At 38.0% G+C, this 21,927-nt stretch overlaps 1 protein-coding gene across 3 annotated transcripts in view; it reads left to right on the plus strand.

The window, feature by feature from the left end:
• NBN (nibrin) overlaps nt 1–21,927 on the plus strand; it is a 44,999-nt gene that overhangs the window by 7,833 nt on the left and 15,239 nt on the right. For 2 of the 3 annotated variants that reach the window (XM_036737423.1, XM_036737440.1), the window contains 8 exons: nt 210–369; nt 2,724–2,827; nt 4,965–5,082; nt 9,551–9,741; nt 10,473–10,558; nt 13,473–13,599; nt 14,958–15,230; nt 17,667–18,111. In XM_036737423.1, the coding sequence (XP_036593318.1) occupies nt 210–369; nt 2,724–2,827; nt 4,965–5,082; nt 9,551–9,741; nt 10,473–10,558; nt 13,473–13,599; nt 14,958–15,230; nt 17,667–18,111 (1,504 nt within the window). Of the gene's footprint in view, nt 1–209; nt 370–2,723; nt 2,828–4,964; nt 5,083–9,550; nt 9,742–10,472; nt 10,559–13,472; nt 13,600–14,957; nt 15,231–17,666; nt 18,112–18,881; nt 19,103–21,927 lie in introns of those variants that run through there. The other variant, XM_036737431.1, reaches the window with a different exon arrangement.

Genomic DNA, 21,927 nt, shown 5'->3' on the forward strand with positions numbered 1-21,927 from the left:
GTGTTTCTTGTTTTTATACATGGTGAGATTTAAAATAACTCTTTTTGAACAGTAATGAACACATCTACTGAAATGAGAAATGTTTCATGGTGGAATAGAAACTGATCTTGTTTAGTCTTTACTAAACAAATAATCATTTTCCAACTGGTCTACTTCTTTATTCTCATTAAGCCCATAATAAAACTTGTGTAACTTTTTATTCCCTACAGAGTGGAATATGAACCATTGGTTGCATGTCCCTCTTGTTTAGATATGTCTGGAAAAACTCTTTTAAATCAAGCTGTTTTACAACTTGGAGGACTTGTTGTAAACAACTGGACAGAAGAATGTACTCACCTTGTCATGGTGTCAGTTAAAGTTACTATTAAAGTAAGTTGACTGGACTGTGGTGTTGAAAATTCGGTGAAGCTTAAACTTCTAGTTACCAAACATAACATTTCTCTTTGCTGTGTAAAATGATCATGCAGTTTTCTGACATAACTTCAGAGTTTGAAAGTTTGTCGAAATAAATTATTGCTTCAGTGCATCATCTTCATTTTCTAAAAATGAAAACTATCAAGTTCTGGATTATTAAAAAGAATTAAAATTACATTCACCTATAAGAATAAACAAATATTCCTGACTAGGCTATAGTATAAATAAAATGCACCTTTTCAGAAACAGGAGACATCAAAGGAGGAGGAAAAGCCATGAGTGAAGCAGAGATGAAAAGTTCACCTACGTAATTGCCAAGTGATACCCACATGCTAATGCTTTTAGGTAGAAACGAGTGTCTGGGAGTGACTCTCACTATATATTTTTTCTTCTGTGAAATGAGTAAAAATTTGCATTTCTACAACCATTATATTTAGGTAACCTTTTATTTGAAATCAGTTTTCACTTGTGTTCATTTGTATAGGATTATAAACTAGCCCCAATAATAATACATTTTGAGAAAGATTTAGGAGGTTAATCCAGTTCAAGTGCTCCATTTATCAGATACCTTTTGAGCTAGAAAGGGAATTTTGAGGTTGCTTCATCTAGCCCCCTTGTTCTATAGATGAAGAATTAAGGCTCATAGAGGATATATGTGACTTTGTTCCAGGTTATGTAGCATGTTTAGCAGGGACCCAAGCCTACCTTCTTTCATTACAAGTTGAGTGCTCTTTTCACTGTTATTACTATGATGGAATTTTATTTTGAAAATCACTAGCCAGAAGTGTTCAGTATCACCTTAGCATATGTCTTAGTTAAAAAAATAATTACTTGTGTTTCTGCATTTATTACTAAACTTTGATCCTTTCTTAGATCTGCTCATAGTATTGAAGGATTATTTTTTAATTGAATTTCATTTTTTTCAGTTTTTAAGCATTTTTTTTCTCCTACCATCATCCCACCAAAAAAAAAAAAAGGAAAGGAAAACCCTTATGATAAATATGCAACAGATAGTCAAGAAGAACAAAGTTCCACATCCAAAAAATGTGTGTCTTATTCTGGATGCTTAGTCCTTAATAATATTGCTAGCATTTATATAGTGTTGTGAGGTTTGCAAAGCATATTACATAGGGTATCTCACTACAACAACCCTGTGATATAGGTGCTCTTGTTATCCCCATTTTCTGGAAAGAGAACTCTGTCAGGACACGGATAGCAGCCCGCCTCATCAGTCATCTGGAGTCATGGCTGTCCATTATGTTGAGTGTCATAGAATTTAAAAATGTAATCCAATTCCCTCAATATACACATAAGGAAATGGAGGCACAGTGACTTGCCTGTGGTCACAAATGAAGTAAGGAGCAAGGTTAATATTCTAGAGTGTCTTGTAAAAATCTAATGCTTGTCCAAGCACATCATTGCTACTTTTTATTCTTTTACCTTCTAGAAACTATTTGGAGACAGATACAGCTGGTTTTTCAAGGGGTGAGATGAGGAAGGGGTCGTACGTAGGCTTTGTGAAAGACAGTGAGACTGCAAGGCCCCATAACTCTGATCTTAGAATGGCAGGATCATAGATTTAATGAGTTGGAAGAATCCTCAGAGGTCACCCAGACCAATCACCTTATTTTGAAAACTGAAGCTCAGAGAGTAATTGTCTTGCCCAAAGTCATACAGATAAGTAGCATAGCAGAGCTGGGAGCTGAACTTAGGTCTCCAGACATCAATTCTAATTCTTTCTACTGCACTATGGCTTTGCTATTGAGCATATCATCTATGAAATTAAGCGCAGTATGAATACTGCAAGTAAGTAGCAGTGATTGTTGCCTCCAGTTGAGTTGGTTTTCCCTTTTTTCCCTCCAATCTAAAGGAGCTGTAGGATTAAGCCTTTTTCATATTTGATGCTTTCTAAAATTATCTAGAAAGTCACATATGCATTATTTTAAATGCAAGTTAGACCCCTTGTTCTACGTGATACCTACTTTACAAATAGTAAATTAATGTTTTATTTATTAAATATTTATTAAAAATATTCTAACGAAAAAATTCCATACTAAAATAGGACCTGTCTTTGACTTTTAGCTACTCATTGAAGAAAGGTAAGCTATATGGTTATCTTGGGAACAGCCCTATTCTCTGTTGTTGCCAATAAGGAATGTGAATGTGAAGATCTTTCTCTCAGTTAAGCTTTCTATTATCTCTGTGTTACATACAAATTTGGGTTACATTCTTAATGTTCATTAGCTACCATTATTAGTTTTTGGTACTGACAGCTAATAAAATGAACAAATTTGTTTCTCTCATTTTAGACAATATGTGCACTGATTTGTGGTTGTCCTATTGTAAAACCAGATTATTTTACTGAATATCTCAAAGCCGTTCGGACAAAGAAACAGCCTCCAAAACTTGAAAGGTAAAGTATATTTTCATTATCACATTAAGGAAAGATTGGCTTAAAATATAATCTAAGATTTGATTATTAAAGAATGAAGACATAAAAATTGACATACTTACACTTTCATACTATTTAGAGCTAGCAGGCACCTTAAAAGTCATTTAGTCAAGGACAGAACCAAGATGGCAACATGAAAACAGGGACTCCCTTGAGCTCTCCCCTAAATCCCTCCAAACACCTGTACAAAATGACCCTAAACAAATTCTAGAGCTACAGAACACACAAAATGATAGAGTGAAACATGTCCAGGGGGCAGAGCCAAGATGGCGCCTGGAAAGCAGGGACTTGCGTAAGCTCCCCCCAGTCTCTCCAAAAACCTATAAAAATGGCTCTGAACAAATTCTGGAGCTGCGGAACCCACAAAATAGCAGAGGGAAGCAGGGCTCTAGCCCAGGACAGCCTGGATGGTCTCTGGGTAAGGTCTATCACACAGAGCTGGGAGCACAGCTGAGCAGAGCCCATCATGGGCTGTGCCCAGACCAACCAGACGGGGGAGCTGGGAGGAACAAGCCCAAGTGCTCTGAATCAGTGAACTATGGCAGTTACCAGACTTCTCAACCCACAAACACCAAAGACAACAGAGAAGGTTAGTGGGAAAAGCTGCGGGGACAGAGTGAAAGGAGTTCACAGTTTGGCCACTGCCCTGGGGGCAGCGGAGGTGGTGCAGCTACAGAACTACAACTGCAGTTGCTTCTGGCCCCAGGCCCACATGGTGGGAGGAATTAAATGGCGGATCAGAGCAGGAGTACAGAGCCTGCTTAAGATCTGAGTCAGGTCCGGGTTGGCGGTTCTTGGGGGAGGAGGAGTGCTGGTGTGGCAGAGCTTGCTGTGTAGAAAAAGCTCTGAAAACAACAGTGCAGCACCTCAAGCTTGGGACAAAGTACTCTCTACTCTACAAGCAGTCATACCCTGACAAAAAGCTCAAGGGTCAAGTAGTTGGCCGGGAACATGAACAGACATCAAAAATGGACTCAGATTCAGACTCAGACTTTGGAATCTTTCTTCGGTGACAAAGAAGACCAAAACATACAGCTAGAAGAAGTCAACAAAGTCAAAGAGCTTACATCAAAAGCCTCCAAGAAAAACATGAACTGGTCTCAGGCCATGGAAAGCTCAAAAAGGAGTTGCACTTATACTTATTAAGTACTCACTGAATGAACGAATGACTGAATTAATGTTCTTTTTATGGGTGTTTTATTTATTGCAGATTGTAAGCTCCTTGGGTAGTTTTTTAACTTCTAAACTTTAGTAACTTAGGTTGCATAACCCTATCAGGACATGATAGAAATAAATTGTAAACAGCACGTAAGGGACAAACTGAAACCTTCTCACAGCTCAATTTTGAGGAGCTGTAGGACAATTATATACCTGCATAGCTCGAGTAGCCTTTTTTACTACAGGTTCTGAAATAATTCATTTCGTACAAGGATTTTATAAAGAGTACTACCTACATACATACATTCCTACATCCATACACACAGCAACTTGGTATGAGGGCTCAGTGCTAGACACAACAGAAAATTGAAAGTGAAAATGCCCCCTTTTCTCAAGGGACATACTTTGTTTTTAGGTGAAGGAAAATTCACAGCAGGCATCTTCTCTGAGCCCAAAAGGAATAGAAGAAGGAATTTATGTGGTTTAAAAAAATGTATAGGTTTTGCTACTTTTCCTCTTCTGGGAAGAAAAGTAGAGGGTATTGGGAAGGTAGAAAGCTGCAGAAATGGTGAGAGTATGGGGAAAGAAAATATAGACAAAACTAGAAGGAAGGACAAGAAGAGATCCAAGGGACAACATTAAGAAACAGATTGGTAAAAAGGCAGCTTATTTGTGTGGTGCCAGCTGGATTGGTTTAGCAGTTTTCCTTAATGCTCTATGACCAATTCCTCTTTTAGTCCAAACTGGTATCTGCTTTATATATAGCATCTATCACATCATCATGTGCCAAAAAGCTTATCATGGTATTTCTTTCCCAGTGTTCTTAGTGATCATGTTCTTGTATAAGTAAAGCCATCTTATTGTTCAGATAGTGATAATTATCAAAGTAACAGAACCTCAGATTGTATATTATTTTAATATAATTCTCTTGTTCTTACAGTTTTTATCCTCCCATTGATGAACCTGCTATTAATAATGAAAATCTGGATCTAACAAGGCGTAAAGAAAGAAAACAAATATTCAATGGGAAAACTTTTATATTTTTAAATGCCAAGCAGGTAATACCAATGGACTTTGGTCAGGGGGTGGGGATCTGGTCCTTGCTTTTAATGGCGTAGGAAGCTTCCTCTACTAAGGTAGATGGGGAGCTGTTCTGCAACTTAGAATCTTAAGAGAATCAGCTAAAACATTCAGGAGGTTAGGTGACTTGCCCAGGGTTATGCAGACAGTGTATGTCAGAGGCAGGACATGAACCCTGGTGTTACTGACTCAGAAGTCATATAATAGTATCCATGCTTTGTTGCAGCTTCCTTATTAGAAGGATACAAACACACGAAAGTATTATAACTCATTTCTATACATCCGTAATAATAATTTTTATGCATGTCATATATATGCATTTGACATTTTAAAAGACTTGCTAAGGATTGTTTTTGGCCCCATCACTAGGTAGAATTTTTGGTAATCGGTAGTGCTGCTCCAGTTTGAGCCTCTGTACAGTATAATCATGTTTATTAATATGTGTTTTTTGAACAGGCTGTGTAAAAGTAAAATATGGATAATGGGAGCTGCATGGTGTAGAAAAGAAAAAAAAGAACTTTACTAGGTGTCAGGAAACTTGAGTTCTCACCATCTCAGTTACTAGGGCAAGTCACTGAACGTCTTTGTGCCTTATTTTCCTCATCTATAAAATAGTGATGAAAATAGCATTTAGCAGACTGTCTTGCTAATGAGCTATATAGCAGATAAGCACCCAGTAAATATTTATTTTTATGAGTGATTCTTTGTTGTACCTACTTTAAAAGGTTATTGTGAGGTCAAATAAGATTATGGACATTAATACTGTTTAGTAGTATAATAAAATTCTATACCAGGATGGTACTTGACTCTAAATGAGTTTCTCTAAGAAAAATTTTTTTTTTGGATTGTCATTAAGGTTTGCTACCCACTTTTTCAGAATCCTGCAAGAATTTTGATTATATAGTTTGAGCCTTTCAGAGAAGTTGCAATTCCCTAGAAAATTTCCTAGAGGAAGCTTTTTGTGTATATAGTTTTTTGTTTCTGTTTTGGGGTCTAAACCTGTGATTCTACTGCAGTAGAAGCTTCCTTCTCCACTGCAGATCTGTAAATCTGAGAATTGCCGGGGACACTGAGAGATTAAGTAACTTCCTTATGGTTACACAGCTAGAATGTATCAAAGAGAGGACTTCCAGGCCTCCCAGGCTCTTCAGGCCATCCTCTAAGCCATGAGGCCATGTTGTGCATAAGAGGAGACATATTATCTTCTATTGGTCATACTGTTCTTGATGAAACCTATGAGAGTAATATATGTACCCTGAAGTAAAATACAAGTGCAAAAGTCAAGTAGGTGGAGCCAAGATGGCAGCTGGTAAAGAGGAACTAGTATGAGCTCCGTACCGAGTCCCTCCAAAAACCTATAAAAAATGGCTCTGAACCAATTCTAGAACGGCAGAACCCACAAAACAGCAGAGAGAAGCAGGGCTCCAGCCCAGGACAGCCTGGATGGTCTCTGGGTGAGGTCTATCCCACCCGGAGCTGGGAGCTGGGAGCTGGGAACAGAGTGGAGCAGAGTCCAGCATGGGTGGCGTGGACCATCCAGACCAGAAGCCAGGCGGAGGGGGCCCTAGCGCCCTGAATCAGTGAGCTGCGGCAGTTACCAGACTCCTTAAACCACAAACACCAAAGACTGTGGAGAAGGTTAGTGGGAAAAGCTGCGGGAGTAGAAAGAGTTCGCGGTTCAGCTTCCAGCCCCGGGGGCAGCGGAGGTGGGGCAGCTACAGTTGTTGTTACTTCTGGCTCCAGGCCCACTTGGTGGGAAGAATTAAGTGGCGGATCAGAGCAAGAATGCACGGCCTGCTGAAGATCTAAGCCCAGTCCGGGTTGGGGGTTGGGTAAGGAGCAGTGCTGGTGTGGTAGAGCTGGCACCTCCCCCCCAAACGTGGAACATAGAACTCTCTAGTCTACAAGCAGTCATACCTTGCTGAAAAACTCAAAGGTCAAGTTAGTTGGCTGGGAATATGGCCAGGCAGCGAAAACGCACCGAGATTCAGTCTCAGACTTTGCATTCTTTCTTTGCTGACAAAGAAGACCAAAACATACAGCCTAAAGAAGTCAATAAAGTGCAAGAGCCTACACCAACAGCCTCCAAGAAAAACATGAACTGGTCCCAGGCCATGGAAGAGCTCAAAAAGGATTTGGAAAAGCAAGTTAGAGAAGTAGAGGAAAAATTGGGAAGAGAAATGAGAAGGATGCGAGAAAACCATGAAAAACAAGTCAATGACTTGCTAAAGGAGACCCCCAAAAATACTGAAAAATACACTGAAGAAAACAACACCTTAAAAAACAGACTAACTCAAATGGCAGAAGAGCTCCAAAAAGCCAATGAGGAGAAGAATGCCTTGAAAGGCAGAATTAGCCAAATGGAAAAGGAGGTCCAAAAGACCACTGAAGAAAATACTGCTTTAAAAATTAGATTGGAGCAAGTGGAAGCTAGTGATTTTATGAGAAATCAAGATATTATAAAACAGAACCAAAGGAATGAAAAAATGGAAGATAATGTGAAATATCTCATTGGAAAAACCACTGACCTGAAAAATAGATCCAGGAGAGATAATTTAAAAATTATTGGACTACCTGAAAGCCATGATCAAAAAAAGAGCCTAGATATCATCTTTCAAGAAATTATCAAGGAGAACTGCCCTGATATTCTAGAGCCACAGGGCAAAATAGAAATTGAAAGAATCCATCGATCGCCTCCTCAAGTAGATCCCAAAAAGAAATCTCCCAGGAATATTGTCGCCAAATTCCAGAGCTCCCAGATCAAGGAGAAAATACTGCAAGCAGCCAGAAAGAAACAATTTGAGTATTGTGGAAACCCAATCAGAATAACCCAAGATCTGGCAGCCTCTACATTAAGAGATTGAAGGGCTTGGAATACGATATTCTGGAGGTCAGTGGAGCTAGGATTAAAACCTAGAATCACCTACCCAGCAAAACTGAGTATCATGCTCCAAGGCAAAATATGGATTTTCAATAAAATAGAGGACTTTCAAGCTTTCTCAGTGAAAAGACCAGAACTGAATAGAAAATTTGACTTTCAAACACAAGAATCAAGAGAAGCATGAAAAGGTAATCAAGAAAAAGAACAAGAAAAAGAAATTGCAAGGGACTTACTAAAGGTGAACTGTTTTGTTGACATTCCTACATGGAAAGATGATGTGTATGATTCATGAGACCTCAGTATTAGGGTAGTTGAAGGGAATATGCATATATACATGTTTATGTATATATATAAGTGAATGTGTATGTATGTATATATCTATGTGTATATGTATGTATGTGTGTGTGTATATATATATATATATAGAGAGAGAGAGAGAGAGAGAAGGAGAGAGCAGACACAGGGTGAGTTGAAGATGAAGGGAAGATATCTAAAAGAAATAAAATCAAATTAAGGGATGAGAGAGGAGCATACTGAGAAAGGGAGATAAGGAGAGATAGAATGGGATGGATTATCTCCCATAAAGGTGGCAAGAGGAAGCAGTTCTGTGGGAGGAGGGGAGAGGGCGGATGAGGGGGGAATGAGTGAACATTGCTCTCATCAGATTTGGCCTAAGGAGGGAGTACCATACATACCCAATTGGGAATCTTACCCCACAGGAAAGAAGATGGAAAAAGATAAAAAAAAATGGGGGGGGATGATGGAGGGGAGGGCAGATGGGGGTGGAGGTAGTCAAAAACAAACACTTTCGAAAGGGGACAGGGTCAAGGGAGAAAATTCAGTAAAGGGGGATGGGTTGGGAAGGAGCAAAATATAGTTAGTCTTTCACAACATGAGTATTGTGGAAGGGTTATACATAATGATACACATGTGGCCTATGTTGAATTGCTTGACTTCTTAGGGAGGGTGGGTGGGAAGGGAAGAGGGGAGAGAATTTGGAACTCAGAGTTTTAAAAACAGATGTTCAAAAACAAACAAAAATGTTTTTGCATGCAACAAGAAAATAAGATACACAGGCAATGGGGCGTAAAAATTTATCTTGCCCTACAAGAAAGGAAGGGAAAAGGGGATGGGAGGGGAGTGGGGTAACAGAGGGGAGCGCTGACTGGGGAACAGGGCAACCAGAATATATGCCATCTTGGAGTGGGGGGGAGGGTAGAAATGGGGAGAAAATTTGTAATCCAAACTCTTGTGAAAATCAATGCTGAAAACTAAATATGTTAAATAAATTTTAAAAAAAAAGAAAAAAAAATACAAGTGGAACAGAAAAATATTTTCATCAAGTTTAGAGTTAAGTGACCTAAGTGATAGTCACATCAATTGAACAGTGGTTGTCATATCAGCATTAGCCACATTTCTAAAAAAAGAGAGGCACAAAGATTTCCTGTTAGAGTGTCATTATTCTAATGACAAAAATAAACATTTTGGTATAAATAATGTAAGAATATTCAACAGGAATGCATTAAATCAGCTAATTTTTTTCCCTCAAAATACATAAATTTTAGCATAAGAAATTGAAATCAGCCATTCTTCTTGGAGGTGGTGAAGCTAAATTGGCAACAGAAGAAGATGAAGAAGCTGTTTCTTTTATAACTCCTGGAACATGTATTGTTGATGCAGGATTAACAGATTCACAGGTTTTAGTACCTGATTCTACGAGAAAATGGATTCGTTCAATTATGGATATGCTTCAAAGGTATAAAATTGCTCTTTGATAATAGAACAATAAATATGTGCAAGGTCATTGCAATCTTGCTCCATTTCCCAACAGAAGTATAGAAAGAAACAGGAGGTACAGTGAAAGGACTCAAAACTCGCAATTTAAGTATGCTAAAATTGGTGCATTTTAATGTCAGGCATTTTTTCTTTTGTGCTGTAATGTTTTTTATCCTCTCTGGCATGAATCCATAAGTCAGATGAATTTTAGAAGAATTTAACTCTTTAAATTTTAGGATAGAATGCATAATAATTGAGGAAAGTTATTTTGTTGAAAGCCTCAAAGTGGAGGCAAAATTTTACTGAATTGCACTGTAAGTAAAAATTATACTTACTTATAATCAATACATAGGCAGAAATGAGAAACATGATAAACAGTGAAGTTGGTATTTTGAAACTGTGTCTATCACAGTGGGGAAAAGTAAGTCTTACACAGTAGGTGGTTAGTGTTGTTGGAGACTGTGGGAGAGAGCTCTGTCGGAGTGCAGAGAGGATCCCCCATGATAAATCACTCCTGAGTAATGCTCTAAGTTTTTAAAAGCCTTTTCCTCATAACTACCTGTGGTAGTGCAGTTATTAATTCCCATTTTGTCAAATGAGGCGATTGAAGTTTAGAGAAATAAAGTGACTTCCATAGTCATACAGCTTATTTAAAGTCACTGATAGTTTTAGAATGTCATTACTACTATTAAAATCTCTTATCTTTAATAGCCAGCATCTTAGAGCCATCCCTGAAGCAGAAATTGGATTAGCTGTTATTTTCATGTCCACAGAGACTTATTGCAATCCTGGTGCAGGTAATTGAAACACTGTTTAAATTTTTTTTTTCAATCTTGTTTATGAAGTAAATTTATCTGAGTTTGATATGTTTCTCCTCTATTTGACAGGGTAAGATAATTTAGCTTTCCTGCATTTTTTTGTTGTTTTTTTTTTTTAAGATGGCATAGAACTCTATTGCTGTTGGGTCAGAGGCTTTTTTATAAACTCATTTTGCAACTATTTGTACTGAAACTGTTATACTGTTTCCCAAGGCAGTCGATTCCAGTTTTGGACAGCAAGCATTGTATTTACTTTTCCACAACTTGTACTTCTTAATCTTAATGCTGCCCTTTGTTCCTAACTAGAACAAGTCCTTTTCTGTATGGCAGCCTTCAGATACTTGATGATGGCTACCCCTCAGATGTTCTCTTTTCTTTCAGTTTATCCCTGTGTGGTATGATCTCATCCTTTCTAAATGTGCTTCACATTTTCAGTATCATTACTAGAATCTCATGCCCAGAACACAGTATTTTAAATATGGTCTGACCACAAAAAAGTACACCATTGCTGTCACCTACCTCGTACTAGACTTTCAGTGCAGCTTAGGAAGTTGAAGTTTTGATTGTCACGTCATGATGTTGACTCATACTGAGCTTGTGGTTCCCTAAAATCCCCAGATAGCTGTACCTCCCCCATCTGGTATTCATGAAAGTTGATTTTTTTTAACCCAAGTGTAGTGTAGACCTTTAATACTATGCCTGTAAATTTTATCTTTATAAATTTGGCTCACTTTGCTAACCTGACAAAATCTTTTTGGCTTTTGACTCTGCATCCAATTTGTTAGCTCTCCCACACAGTTCCGTTTCATCCATAGATTTCACAAATGTGCCATCTGTAGCTTTATGAAGAAAATACAACTTGTGCCCCTTGGCTTTCTCTGACTACTTTGCTGTTGACATTATGGCTTGGGAAATGACTATGGTGGGTTAATTAGCAAGAGCTTAGAAGAGAAATGGTAAACATGACAACTTGGTTAAGATTTTGACAGTCTGGTACTTTTTATTCTTTTAATTCCTAAAAAGTCTGATCAGTGTTATTTTTGGAGGTTTTGTTCTTTTGTTTTGGTTATAGAGAATGATTATCCTATGTGGATTAAGACTGACTTAGAAATGACCAAAACACACAAATAAGAGTTGAAAGGTGGTCTGAGTCTGCCCTGCTCCATTTAAGGGCAGCTGCCTTTTAATTTCCTGTTCAGAACTCGTGGGGAAGGATTGGTCTAGGCAGGGGTTCTTAGTTTTTTTTTGTCTCATGGACCCCTTTGGCATTCAGGTGAAGCCCATGGACCCCATTTCAGAATAATGTTTGTTGCCTACATTCAAAATTGAAGGAAATAGTAATTATTTCAGTTAGAGGTTAGTGCAAATAAATATGTGGGGTTTTTTTCCTATCCAACTTCCCTGAAATCTTCCTTTCTATGAACGTGGATCCACCTTAAGAACTCCTATCTTATATGTAGGGGCACAGTAGTTCTCTCATACATAGCATAGAACCTCAGAGTTGGAAAGAGCCAAAGATGTAGGAACATAGATTTAGAGCTTGAAGAGACCATGGGAGTCATTTAATCCAACCCCCTTATTTTACAAATGAGGTAATTGAGGCCTAGAAAACTCATCTAATCCTACTCCTACCTGAACAAGAATCTCTTGTACGATATCCTTTGATTACTGTTCATCAAGTCAGCTCTAATTGTTAGGAAGTTTTGCCTTCTGGGACTAAACAAAGCAACCTTACATCTCTTCCATATAAAAACTTTTCAAGTACATGAAAATATAACAATCACTTCCCCTCCACATCTCCAGACTAAATATCCTCATTTTCTTTAACCAATCCAAGTAGATAGAAAATAGATAACAGGGAACATTAACCAAACTGTAAAGGTAAACATCACTTAAAAACCAGAGAATATGGTATACTATCCCTGATCTATTTGTTTACCAAACTCTGCCATTCTTCTGTCCCTCAACTGGATGTGACTTGGCACGTGCTGTCCCCCCACTCTTATCCCCTAATAAGTATCTTATTCCCTTTGGCTTCTCAAAACTAAGAAATATCCCATTCTGAACTAGCAGTTTTCTGTAAAGATTACAAATCTTACATCTGTTCTTTGCTCTTGAGAGACAAAGGAGTCTCAAAGGTTTTCTTGACTCCACCCCATCCTTTCCAAAAAATATGAGTATTCTTCCTAAAAACAAAATCCTTCTTTCTGGTTTGTGAAGAATGTGCAATATCAATAACAAATATCCTTTTTGTAAGTTAAATCTGACATAAGGAATATGCTATGTAATGTTACCCTGACTAACATCGTTTTGCAATAACATTGATGCATTATAGCCTAACCCTACTGTAAAGCCACAAAACTCTGCCTCATTTGGCTAGTCATCCATTTTTATAGCATTGTTCTCATGAAAAGAACTAAGCTTAAATGTTACCTGTGATGTGGTTTCAATGAATTTAGAATAGAGGAGGTCTTAGATAATCGGATTAGCTCTCTTCATTTTACTAATAAGGAAACTCAGGTCCAGACATAGGAAATAGCCTGCTCAAGGCCCCACTGATAACGAGAGGGAACCTGCAATTCAAAACAAGGCCTCTGACTAAACCCAGGCTAATTCCACCCAGAAACCAGTTAACCATGTTAAGCAGGCTATTACTAGAGTGACTTAAGTGCTGATTCGTTTTTAATTGATTTGATTAAAATAAATCCATTCTTATTACTAACCAGAAAGAAACATAACCAATGTTACTAGCCTATTCATTTTCTGTACATGCAGTATTAACTCCATGTGAGTAGATATAAATGTATGTTGTCTGTCAACTTGTTACCATGAGGTATGAGGAAATGACTTAGAGGTATTCATTATTCTTTTTCTTTTCATGTGTAATTTATAGGACTGACTCCAACTCCAAGGCCAAGTCTTTCTCAGAACATAGTGGTAAATGAAACCTTAATGCCAGGCACCACAATGAATATCACGGCATGTATACCTGACACAGAATCAGAACATGCAGATACTTGGTAAAGTTTCTTTGTAAATGTACTGGATTTTTTTCCTTTTCTGACTTATTTTATTAATAAATTAATAGCATTATAGGAGTCTTCTAATACCCAGAATAATTAAGTTGATAATTTCATTTTTACTACTATACAAACATTCTAATCACCTTTAACTTCCTGGTAATTTTGTCTCTCAAAAAATAAACTTGAGGAGCACATACAAACAGATACAGATACTGATCAAGAGAAAATTATTTCTTATTCTTTGAAAAACATGTATTTCATTGAGGCTATAAAGTGATAAAATTACTTTTTACGAATGGCTTCTAGAATGTTTCCTTTATAGAGATATTTCATACACACATATAGAGAGAATATATTTATGTCACAGATTTATAACTACATTTTTATTTTTTGGAATCTATTAGATACTAATGCATTTTATTTTTAAAGTATTTAGAAAGAGGGAATTTATCTTGAAGACTAGATCTGAAACTAGTAACAGACAAATTTTAATTTACACTAGTTCATTTTATTTCCATTAGGTTTTACTTTAATTTTCTCTTTTGTCAGTTGATTTGATGTTTTGAGACAATGATTTGACAGACTTTCATATTTAGATGGAAGTGTTTTAGACACTTTCTGAACTTTAAAAACCTCAGATAGAGAGGCAGTATAACAGTGGATTAAAAACCAGCCTTAGAGTCAAGAAAACTTGAGTTCAAGGCCTGCCTCTGACATGCACTGTCTGCATGATTCTGGGCACGTTGTTAATTTTTCATTGTTGCATGCCACTAAAAGACAAGTTGCAGACTAATTACTTAACTTGCATTGGTAGAGAGAGTTTTTCTTACCATAAGTTCCCTAAACCAAGTTCATAGGTTTGCACCAAACCACCTTTTCCCATTCCCAATTTCAACTTGTCCACGTGAAGATTTGTGACATGGATTAATATTGGGTACTACCTTTTAAACCTCAAAATCAATTCCTGTTAGCTATGTATGTCTGGCAAATATTAGTGGCATATATTTCTGAAGAAAATTGTATATTATGATTAACATTTATTAAGCACTTGTTATGTGTTCAGCCCTGTAGAGTACCTAGTAGACTGTATAGCAGAAGTATATGCAAAAAATGTATATAAGAAATATATAAAAAAATTCTTACAAGAAATAACCTGTGCTATCAAAGAGCATAGATGAAAAAGAGTAGTGCCTTTTTGTGATGCTGAATTGATAATGTCCTCTCAGATTGATGTTCAAAGCTTTTTAAAATTTCTAGAGAAGTAAAGTGCACAATTCTATTTAAATCCAATTTTCTCTGTATTGAGTTGCTTTCTATTAAACTCATCTTAATCTAGGATGTCTTTTTTATTTCAGCATGGATTTAAGTGAAAGTCCAAAAGAGAATGAAAATGCCCAAATGGAACAGAGGTCCAAAGTGTTCTCACAAGAAATATTCACTGTAAAAGAGACTGCGAACACAAATTACAGTGTTAATTTAGGGACAAAGCCATTTAATCATACTATAGAAAAAACTCCAAAGAATCATCTTTCTCCAACTCAGATTTCAAGCAGAAGGAAAGAACAGGCTTCTCAGCAACAACAGGCTAACTCCATTAAAAACTATTTCCAGTCAGTTACAAAGAAAAGGTAAATTTCCAATAATCCTACTTATGTTTATATTATCTGGAACAAATATATGTTGGTCTGTGGTATTTGGTGTGTTTTGCTTACTTCCCATTAAGATTTAGGATGTCTTTGCCTGCTACTTAACTGAAAAAATGAAAGCCATTCCATTTTTCCCACCTCAGAGGAGGAGGTGTCTCCATTTCTAAGCTAACCCTTCCATTTGTGCCCTTGAAGCCATTCACTCTCCCCTCTTCTCTAAGATGTTTTTACTTTTATTTATTCCCATTCTCCAGCAACTTTAGTCTCCCCCTAACCACTTAGTTGCCTTTTGCTTCTAGCTATTATTTTTCCTTCTCTTCACAGTTAAATTCAAATGAATGAACATTCATTGAGTAAAACAGAGTGTATGAACGCAAAAAAAAAAATTAAGGGCTTACTCTGTGCAAAGAACTGTGCTAAGGGCTGGGGAATTCACATGGAAGAGTAAGACAGTCCATGCTCTCAAGAAGTTCACGTTCTAGTGGGGAAGACAGCACATATGGAAGATTTCAGCTTCGAGGCAGATGAAAAGATCCAGTGGCCCTTAGCAGGTAGCAGACAGCAATGCCTCTTTAATGTCATTACTACTGATGAAATCATATTATTTTCTAATGTTGAGCCATTTAACAGCATTAAGGACTTTAGTGGCAAGAATCTTTGAGTCTTCAGTAGCTGTAGTTGGCCAGCTACATCTGCACAGGAATTGCTTCCCAGGATGACGACAACAGGCACTGTGCTGGAAGCATTGTGCATTCCAAGGCTCTTAGGTTCAGGGCTGTCACTAATGGGGTCTGAGGGTAAAGGGTGGTCATGGTGGCAGTGGTTTGACATTCCTGCCACACATCGCCTCTTGTCTCTTCCTCTGGGTGCCTTGCTGCCATCTAGATTGGCCAGCCCTGTGGATAACAGTTGGTTGGCAGTTGGTGAGGAGAGCTGGCCCCCATCCACAGGTCTTGCTGCCTCAGATGACATATGTCAGGGTTGGGCTAGAAGACTGGTGGTCTTGTGGTGGGGAGGGGTGCTGCTGTGCCCAAGGCTTTTGTTGATGGTGATCAGTTAGCCATTGTTGCCAGTAGTCTTAAAAAAGATAGACTCCCTCCCTTGCCACAATCATTTTTCTCTTCTGTGATAGCTTCCCAGGGGCTGGGCTTTAAGTAAGTCTATTTTGTCCGCTCAAAAAAGGCGGGAGGAGTTGGCCTATTCTTTGTTTCCTCCTATTACCTCCAGGTCCTTGCTCTGCTATGGTTACTCAAGCACTTCTATTGAAGTTCATGCCTTTACATTATATCATCCTGCCCAGATCCTTATTCATTTATTAAACTCCAGGACATACTTCTTCCATCTTCTATGCCTGCCACACCTGTCTCATGGTCTTTCATCTTCCTTGAAATCAAATTCATCTGTGGATAATCTTCTTATCCCATTGGCCTCCCAATTCATCTACTGCTTCTTTTAGCATTGCCCATCTTCACTTTACCTCAGCCATCCATTTAGAGGGGTATACAGCCACCTTACTATCACCAAAATTATTCCAATTCCAGGATCCAGAACTTTGCATTTTCTTTCCGTGGTAGTAAAAACCAAATGAAATGGAACAAGCTGTTTCCTATGGTTGGAAGATTTTTTCAGGAGTGTTGTATAGGGAGTTTATGCTTTGAGGAGGAGGTCAGACGAAATATCCCCAAAGGTTCTTAACGCGCAGTGATACTACTTAAAAGGAAACACCTATGGATTATTTACAGTGTGTATCTGACTTAAAAAAAGCCAGTTGGCATTGTGAATAAAGCGCTTCATTTATAGTCAGACAGACCTAAGTTTACTTTCTGCCTCACATACTTAGCTGTCTGTGGCACGATGAGCAGACCACTTCACCTCTGGTGCTCAGTTTCTCTATCCATGAAATGGAGGCAAGAATGCCTCTGGTGCTAACCTCAGGGTTGTGAAGCTCAAACTAGATCATGTGAAACGCTTGGGAAAACTTAAATCCTTCAGATACACAAACGCCAACTTTTCTCTGCTGTTTCACAGTTGTCTCCCCCCTCCCCCCCGTCATTCCGGATCTGTCTTGTTTCTAAGCCCTTTGGCTAGCTGTCACACTATGACTGACTTACTACAGTAGAGGTATCTGCTTCTGTCTCTCTACTTTTCTGGTTTCACCTTTTCACCTCCTTGCTAGGAAAGAGAAGGCAGCTTTGATACTGAGTTTCACAGGATTCGTCCTATGTAGGGACCCGTAGTATTATAGCATATGAGAGGTCTATAGTATTATATATCTGAGTAACTGAATTAATTACCTGTGCAGTTTCTCCCCTAAGTACAAAAATCTACTTTGCTATTGATTAAAATGTTCTTAAATATCAAATGAAGGTTGAGATACAACAAATGCAAAGTATTATTTTGTTTTTCTTTTTAACTCAGGGAAAGGGATGAAGAAGAGCAAGAAGAGTCTGTATCCAAATCTGCAAAGGTAGAATTGTCTTGTTCTCTTTTAGACCAAACACAGCCCACTACTTCTTCCGCATGGAGAAACCAAGAACAGTACCAATCCCAGAAAGGACCATGTGCATTGGACAGAAAAACAGATGAAACATATGGAAGCATTAATCTAAAACCTAATGTAAATAATCCTGTTGATGAAGTTCTTAAGAAACCCAGCCTGAGAAAGAGGAAAGAAATGGATGATTTAGCTATGAAAAGTGAAGTGTTAGAACACTTACATGAGGGGACAAAACAAGAACCAGAGGTTGAAGCTGGAGTTCAAGGGCCAACAAATGAAATCAGTTTAGGGAAAAAACGGAGACTGGATATAAGGAAAAATGACTCTGAGGATAATGAACCAATTCAAGAGAGTTGCAAAGTTGCTGTAAGTAATATTTGTTTGCTATTTGTGTTAAATTAGGAAATAGGAATTTAGGAACATCCCACTAATGACTGGCGAAGTCTTGTGTATCTGTTTGAAGTGAACCTTGCCCATCTGTCTCCTAAGGAAAAGTGAATTCCAGTCCACTGATTTTACAGGATAAGAAAGCTGAAGGTCAGAAAGGAAGAGTGGTTTGCCCAGGGCCACATTGCTAGTGTGCTAACTCCAACCAAAGGTGGAGTTGGAATCCAGGTCTTACAAGGTTAGATCTGATGCTATTTCCATTGTGCCCCATTGCTCATCTTAACCTGCCATCATCTGCAGAGTAAACAAAGTGAGGATGGGTTAAACAGTAAGTTGTATTATGTTGCCTTTAAAGAAAAAGACATGTGGTTGCATCTGGTTTCTCTGAAGCTCCCCAGGCTTTCCTTTAGTTAAAGTAGAAAGTGGTCTTTGTTCAAATTCCACACTAAGGACAGGATTATCAAGGCCTCCAGCAGACCACGTCATGCTTGGAATGGTTTTATCGAATGCAGAAATCTGGCCCGTTATCTTAGTTAATTCTGACAAAGCTAAGATGAATAATTCTGCTCTTCACAGGGGTAATTAGCTTTCCTTTTTGTTCCAAAGCCGAAGACTGACCATCATAGATGAGACTTAAACCCAGCTTTTACTTACTCCAAGGGCCTGTCTCTATCCCCTACAACACCATGTTGTCTCCCTTAGGTACATATGAATGACGAAAATGACTTGTTTTGCTCTGTTCTCTGTAGGAATTATTATTGAAGCCAGCTACCTCAAATAGAAGACAAAATCTCAGTGTTAAAATGGATCTCAGCAACCATCTAGTCCAACTCGGACCTGAAAGACAGTGCTTTCTCTACCCTGCCAAATTGTCTCACAATTGTAGAACCAAAGGAGATAATATAAACTTAATGTGGATCAATCAGTATGACTAATCAGCTAAAAAATAATAACTTTGGGGTCTTGAACCACTACTGGAAAAATGCTGCAAAGGGTATGCCTATAAAAAAGCAGCACGTTGTTTTAGCATGTGTAGCACTTTTGATTATTGAAATTTTGATATCTACAGTTTTATAGAAGGGTGATGAAAACCAGTTGTGTTGTTAACTAAACTGTTTTGTATGAGCCCAGAACACAGAATTGAGATCAATGACTTAAAATTGAGGAGAGGAAGATTTTAGCTCTGCATTAGTAGAAAATTCCTTAATAAAGCTATTCAGAGCTACATGGCACAGTGGATATAGCAGCAGCCCTGGGGTCAGGAAGACCTGACTCCAATTGCCACCACTCCTCCAACAATTAAATAAATAAAGCTATATAGGAGAGGAATATGGGCTGCCTTGAGATGTGGTTGGCTCCTCGCTGTGGAGACCATCAAATAAAGACCATGTAACCAATGTATAGGGTTTTTAAAGAGGTATTCTGTCAATGACCAGTTGGACCAGAGGGCTCTAAGAGCCTTTCCTGCTGTGAGGTTCTGCGGTTTTTGCCTTCTCTTTGAAGGGACTGGCTTTGGGAATAACTCCTGTGCTAAACGAAACAAAATAATGCTCCTATGTACTTGAGATGCAGAAGGGCACATAGATTGAGTACTGCTCTTGGGGTCAGGGTGATCTGGGTTTAAGTCGTTCCTCTGACCCATAGTTTTGTGACCCTTGTTAGGTCATTTAACCTTCAAGTGTCCTGGGAAATCCAGTACACTGGAGAAGAGTTCCTGATATTAGGAGTTTCCCACTGGCAGTTTGCTACACATAGGAAATTGGAAGTCTCAACCTTCTCTGTCCCACCAGTGAAAAAAAGAAACAAGTATACTTAATATTTCTATAGAAATCTACTGATGATTTGTTAAGTTTTTATTTTATAAGGGCTCTGTTTGCCTTGTGGTTAAGAATAAGTGGTTAAGAATGCTAGCTCAGTTTTTGAATTTGCTGTTTTCTAGGGATGGGACTGGTTAATCAGTGATTTTCAACCTTTCAGGAATGGGCTATAGTATGGAAAGAGGCATGTTGTCAGAACTGGGCCTTTTGGAACATATTTGATTTTTTGTTTCTTCCGTGCCTTTTATGTTCATTTCCTGCTTTCTCTTTAATATTTTTTTAATTTCTCTCCTACCTTCCTCTCCCATGATACTTTGCTTCTTTTCCTTTTGCTATTGCTTTTCCTTTTTCTCTTTTCTTTTTCTTTTTCCTCTTCCTATTCCTTTTCCTTTTTCTGTTTCTCTTCCCTGACTTCCTTGTACATAAGATAGTAACCACTTTTCTCCTGGAAACCTGGATACCAGATGAATCAGAGATAGTCAAGTTTCCTAGAACTTAGCTTTCCATTTATCATTCCCCAAGAGAATATATTCAGTCTAAGAATTAAGGGGATTGCAAGTACTCTGATGCTATCCTTATCATATCGTGCTCAGAATCTGAGAGACTACACCAGCACAACAAACTTCAGAATCTCCTTGGAACTTTGGGGCTAGTTTGTTTCAATATGAGAGGGTAGAGAAGAGAGCCTTAAACATAGCCATAGTAGGCAAGAGAACCAATGAGAAAACTGAGGAGGTGAACTGGGAGAGAGAACTGCCAGGTAGACAATCCTAGGCTTTCTTCCTCCTCAGATTGTCTAGTTTTCACTTACCTTCATACGTGTTATCTCCACTCCACTTCCTCCCCCCTCCCACCTGCCTGAGAATGCAAACTTCTTGAAGGTCAGGACTGTGTTCCATTTTTGTCTTTATCATTCCTGAGACTTAACTGCAATGGTTTTTACATTGTAGGAGCTCAGTGCCTTTTAAATGAAGGAGTAAATGAGGTACTACCCGTGAGGAAAGGATAATATGAAAGATAGGAGATGGTGACGTCGAGGTGGTCATCTGCTTTAGCAAGTAGGAGCTGATTAGTGACTTTGGAGAGGGCATTCTTGATAGAATGGTCAGATTGGCAGGCAGATCGCAGGGGGTTGGTAAAAAGTAAATGATCAGTGAGGATACAGAAGACAGAACTTAGAACAAGGCTGAGAAAGCATCATGCAAACTGTTTTAAGATGTTTCATGGAACAAATGAGGACACCAATTGTATGTCCTATCTAGACTATTTAATAGTTGTTAAAAACTCTTAAATAATGAGTTCTGTGATTCTTAAAATTTATTTTTTTCTAACTTTAGTTTTATGTTTCAGCATTCATAACCTTTATAGTAATGTAATTAAAAGCAAAACTAGTGTGCCTTTGGAGAGAATACCACTTTGATTATGAAATCAGTGACTTTAATATAGGGGGCACTTAATATATACTGAATTGAGTTGATTTGTTTAAGATGGCAAATCTTACTAAAATCAAAAAAAGTTTCATAGCCTAGGACTAAAATTTCTGACAAGAAAATTGTGACTTTGATGATTCTTGTCCCAAGAGGGAGTCTGATAAAGATTAAGACTTGGAGTCAGGATAGTTAAGTTTGAACCTTTGTTTCTTTGGGCAAATTACATAACCTTTCTAAGACTCTGTGTCCTTGTTTTAAAAAATTAGAATAATAATCTGTATTAGCCATATTATAGGGTCATTTGGAAAATAAAATGAGATAAAGGCAGTTTTTAAACTTTAAAGAGTGATATGGTAATTAGAGTGGGGCTTTTTTTTTTTTTAATACTGTTTTCTCTTTTGGAATGCTGAGGTAATCAAATACCTTTGATGAGTTTTGCTTTTCAAATGTAATGGCAAGCAAAGTGAACTTTTTGTTGTCTTTGTTTTGGAAGTGCTTCTCAGCACTAAGGAATCTTTGATTGAATCAGGAGTCTTCCATGACCTGCT

The sequence above is a fragment of the Trichosurus vulpecula genome, chromosome 1 (genome assembly GCF_011100635.1).
Source record: "Trichosurus vulpecula isolate mTriVul1 chromosome 1, mTriVul1.pri, whole genome shotgun sequence".
In the NCBI taxonomy this organism is placed as follows: domain Eukaryota; kingdom Metazoa; phylum Chordata; class Mammalia; order Diprotodontia; family Phalangeridae; genus Trichosurus; species Trichosurus vulpecula.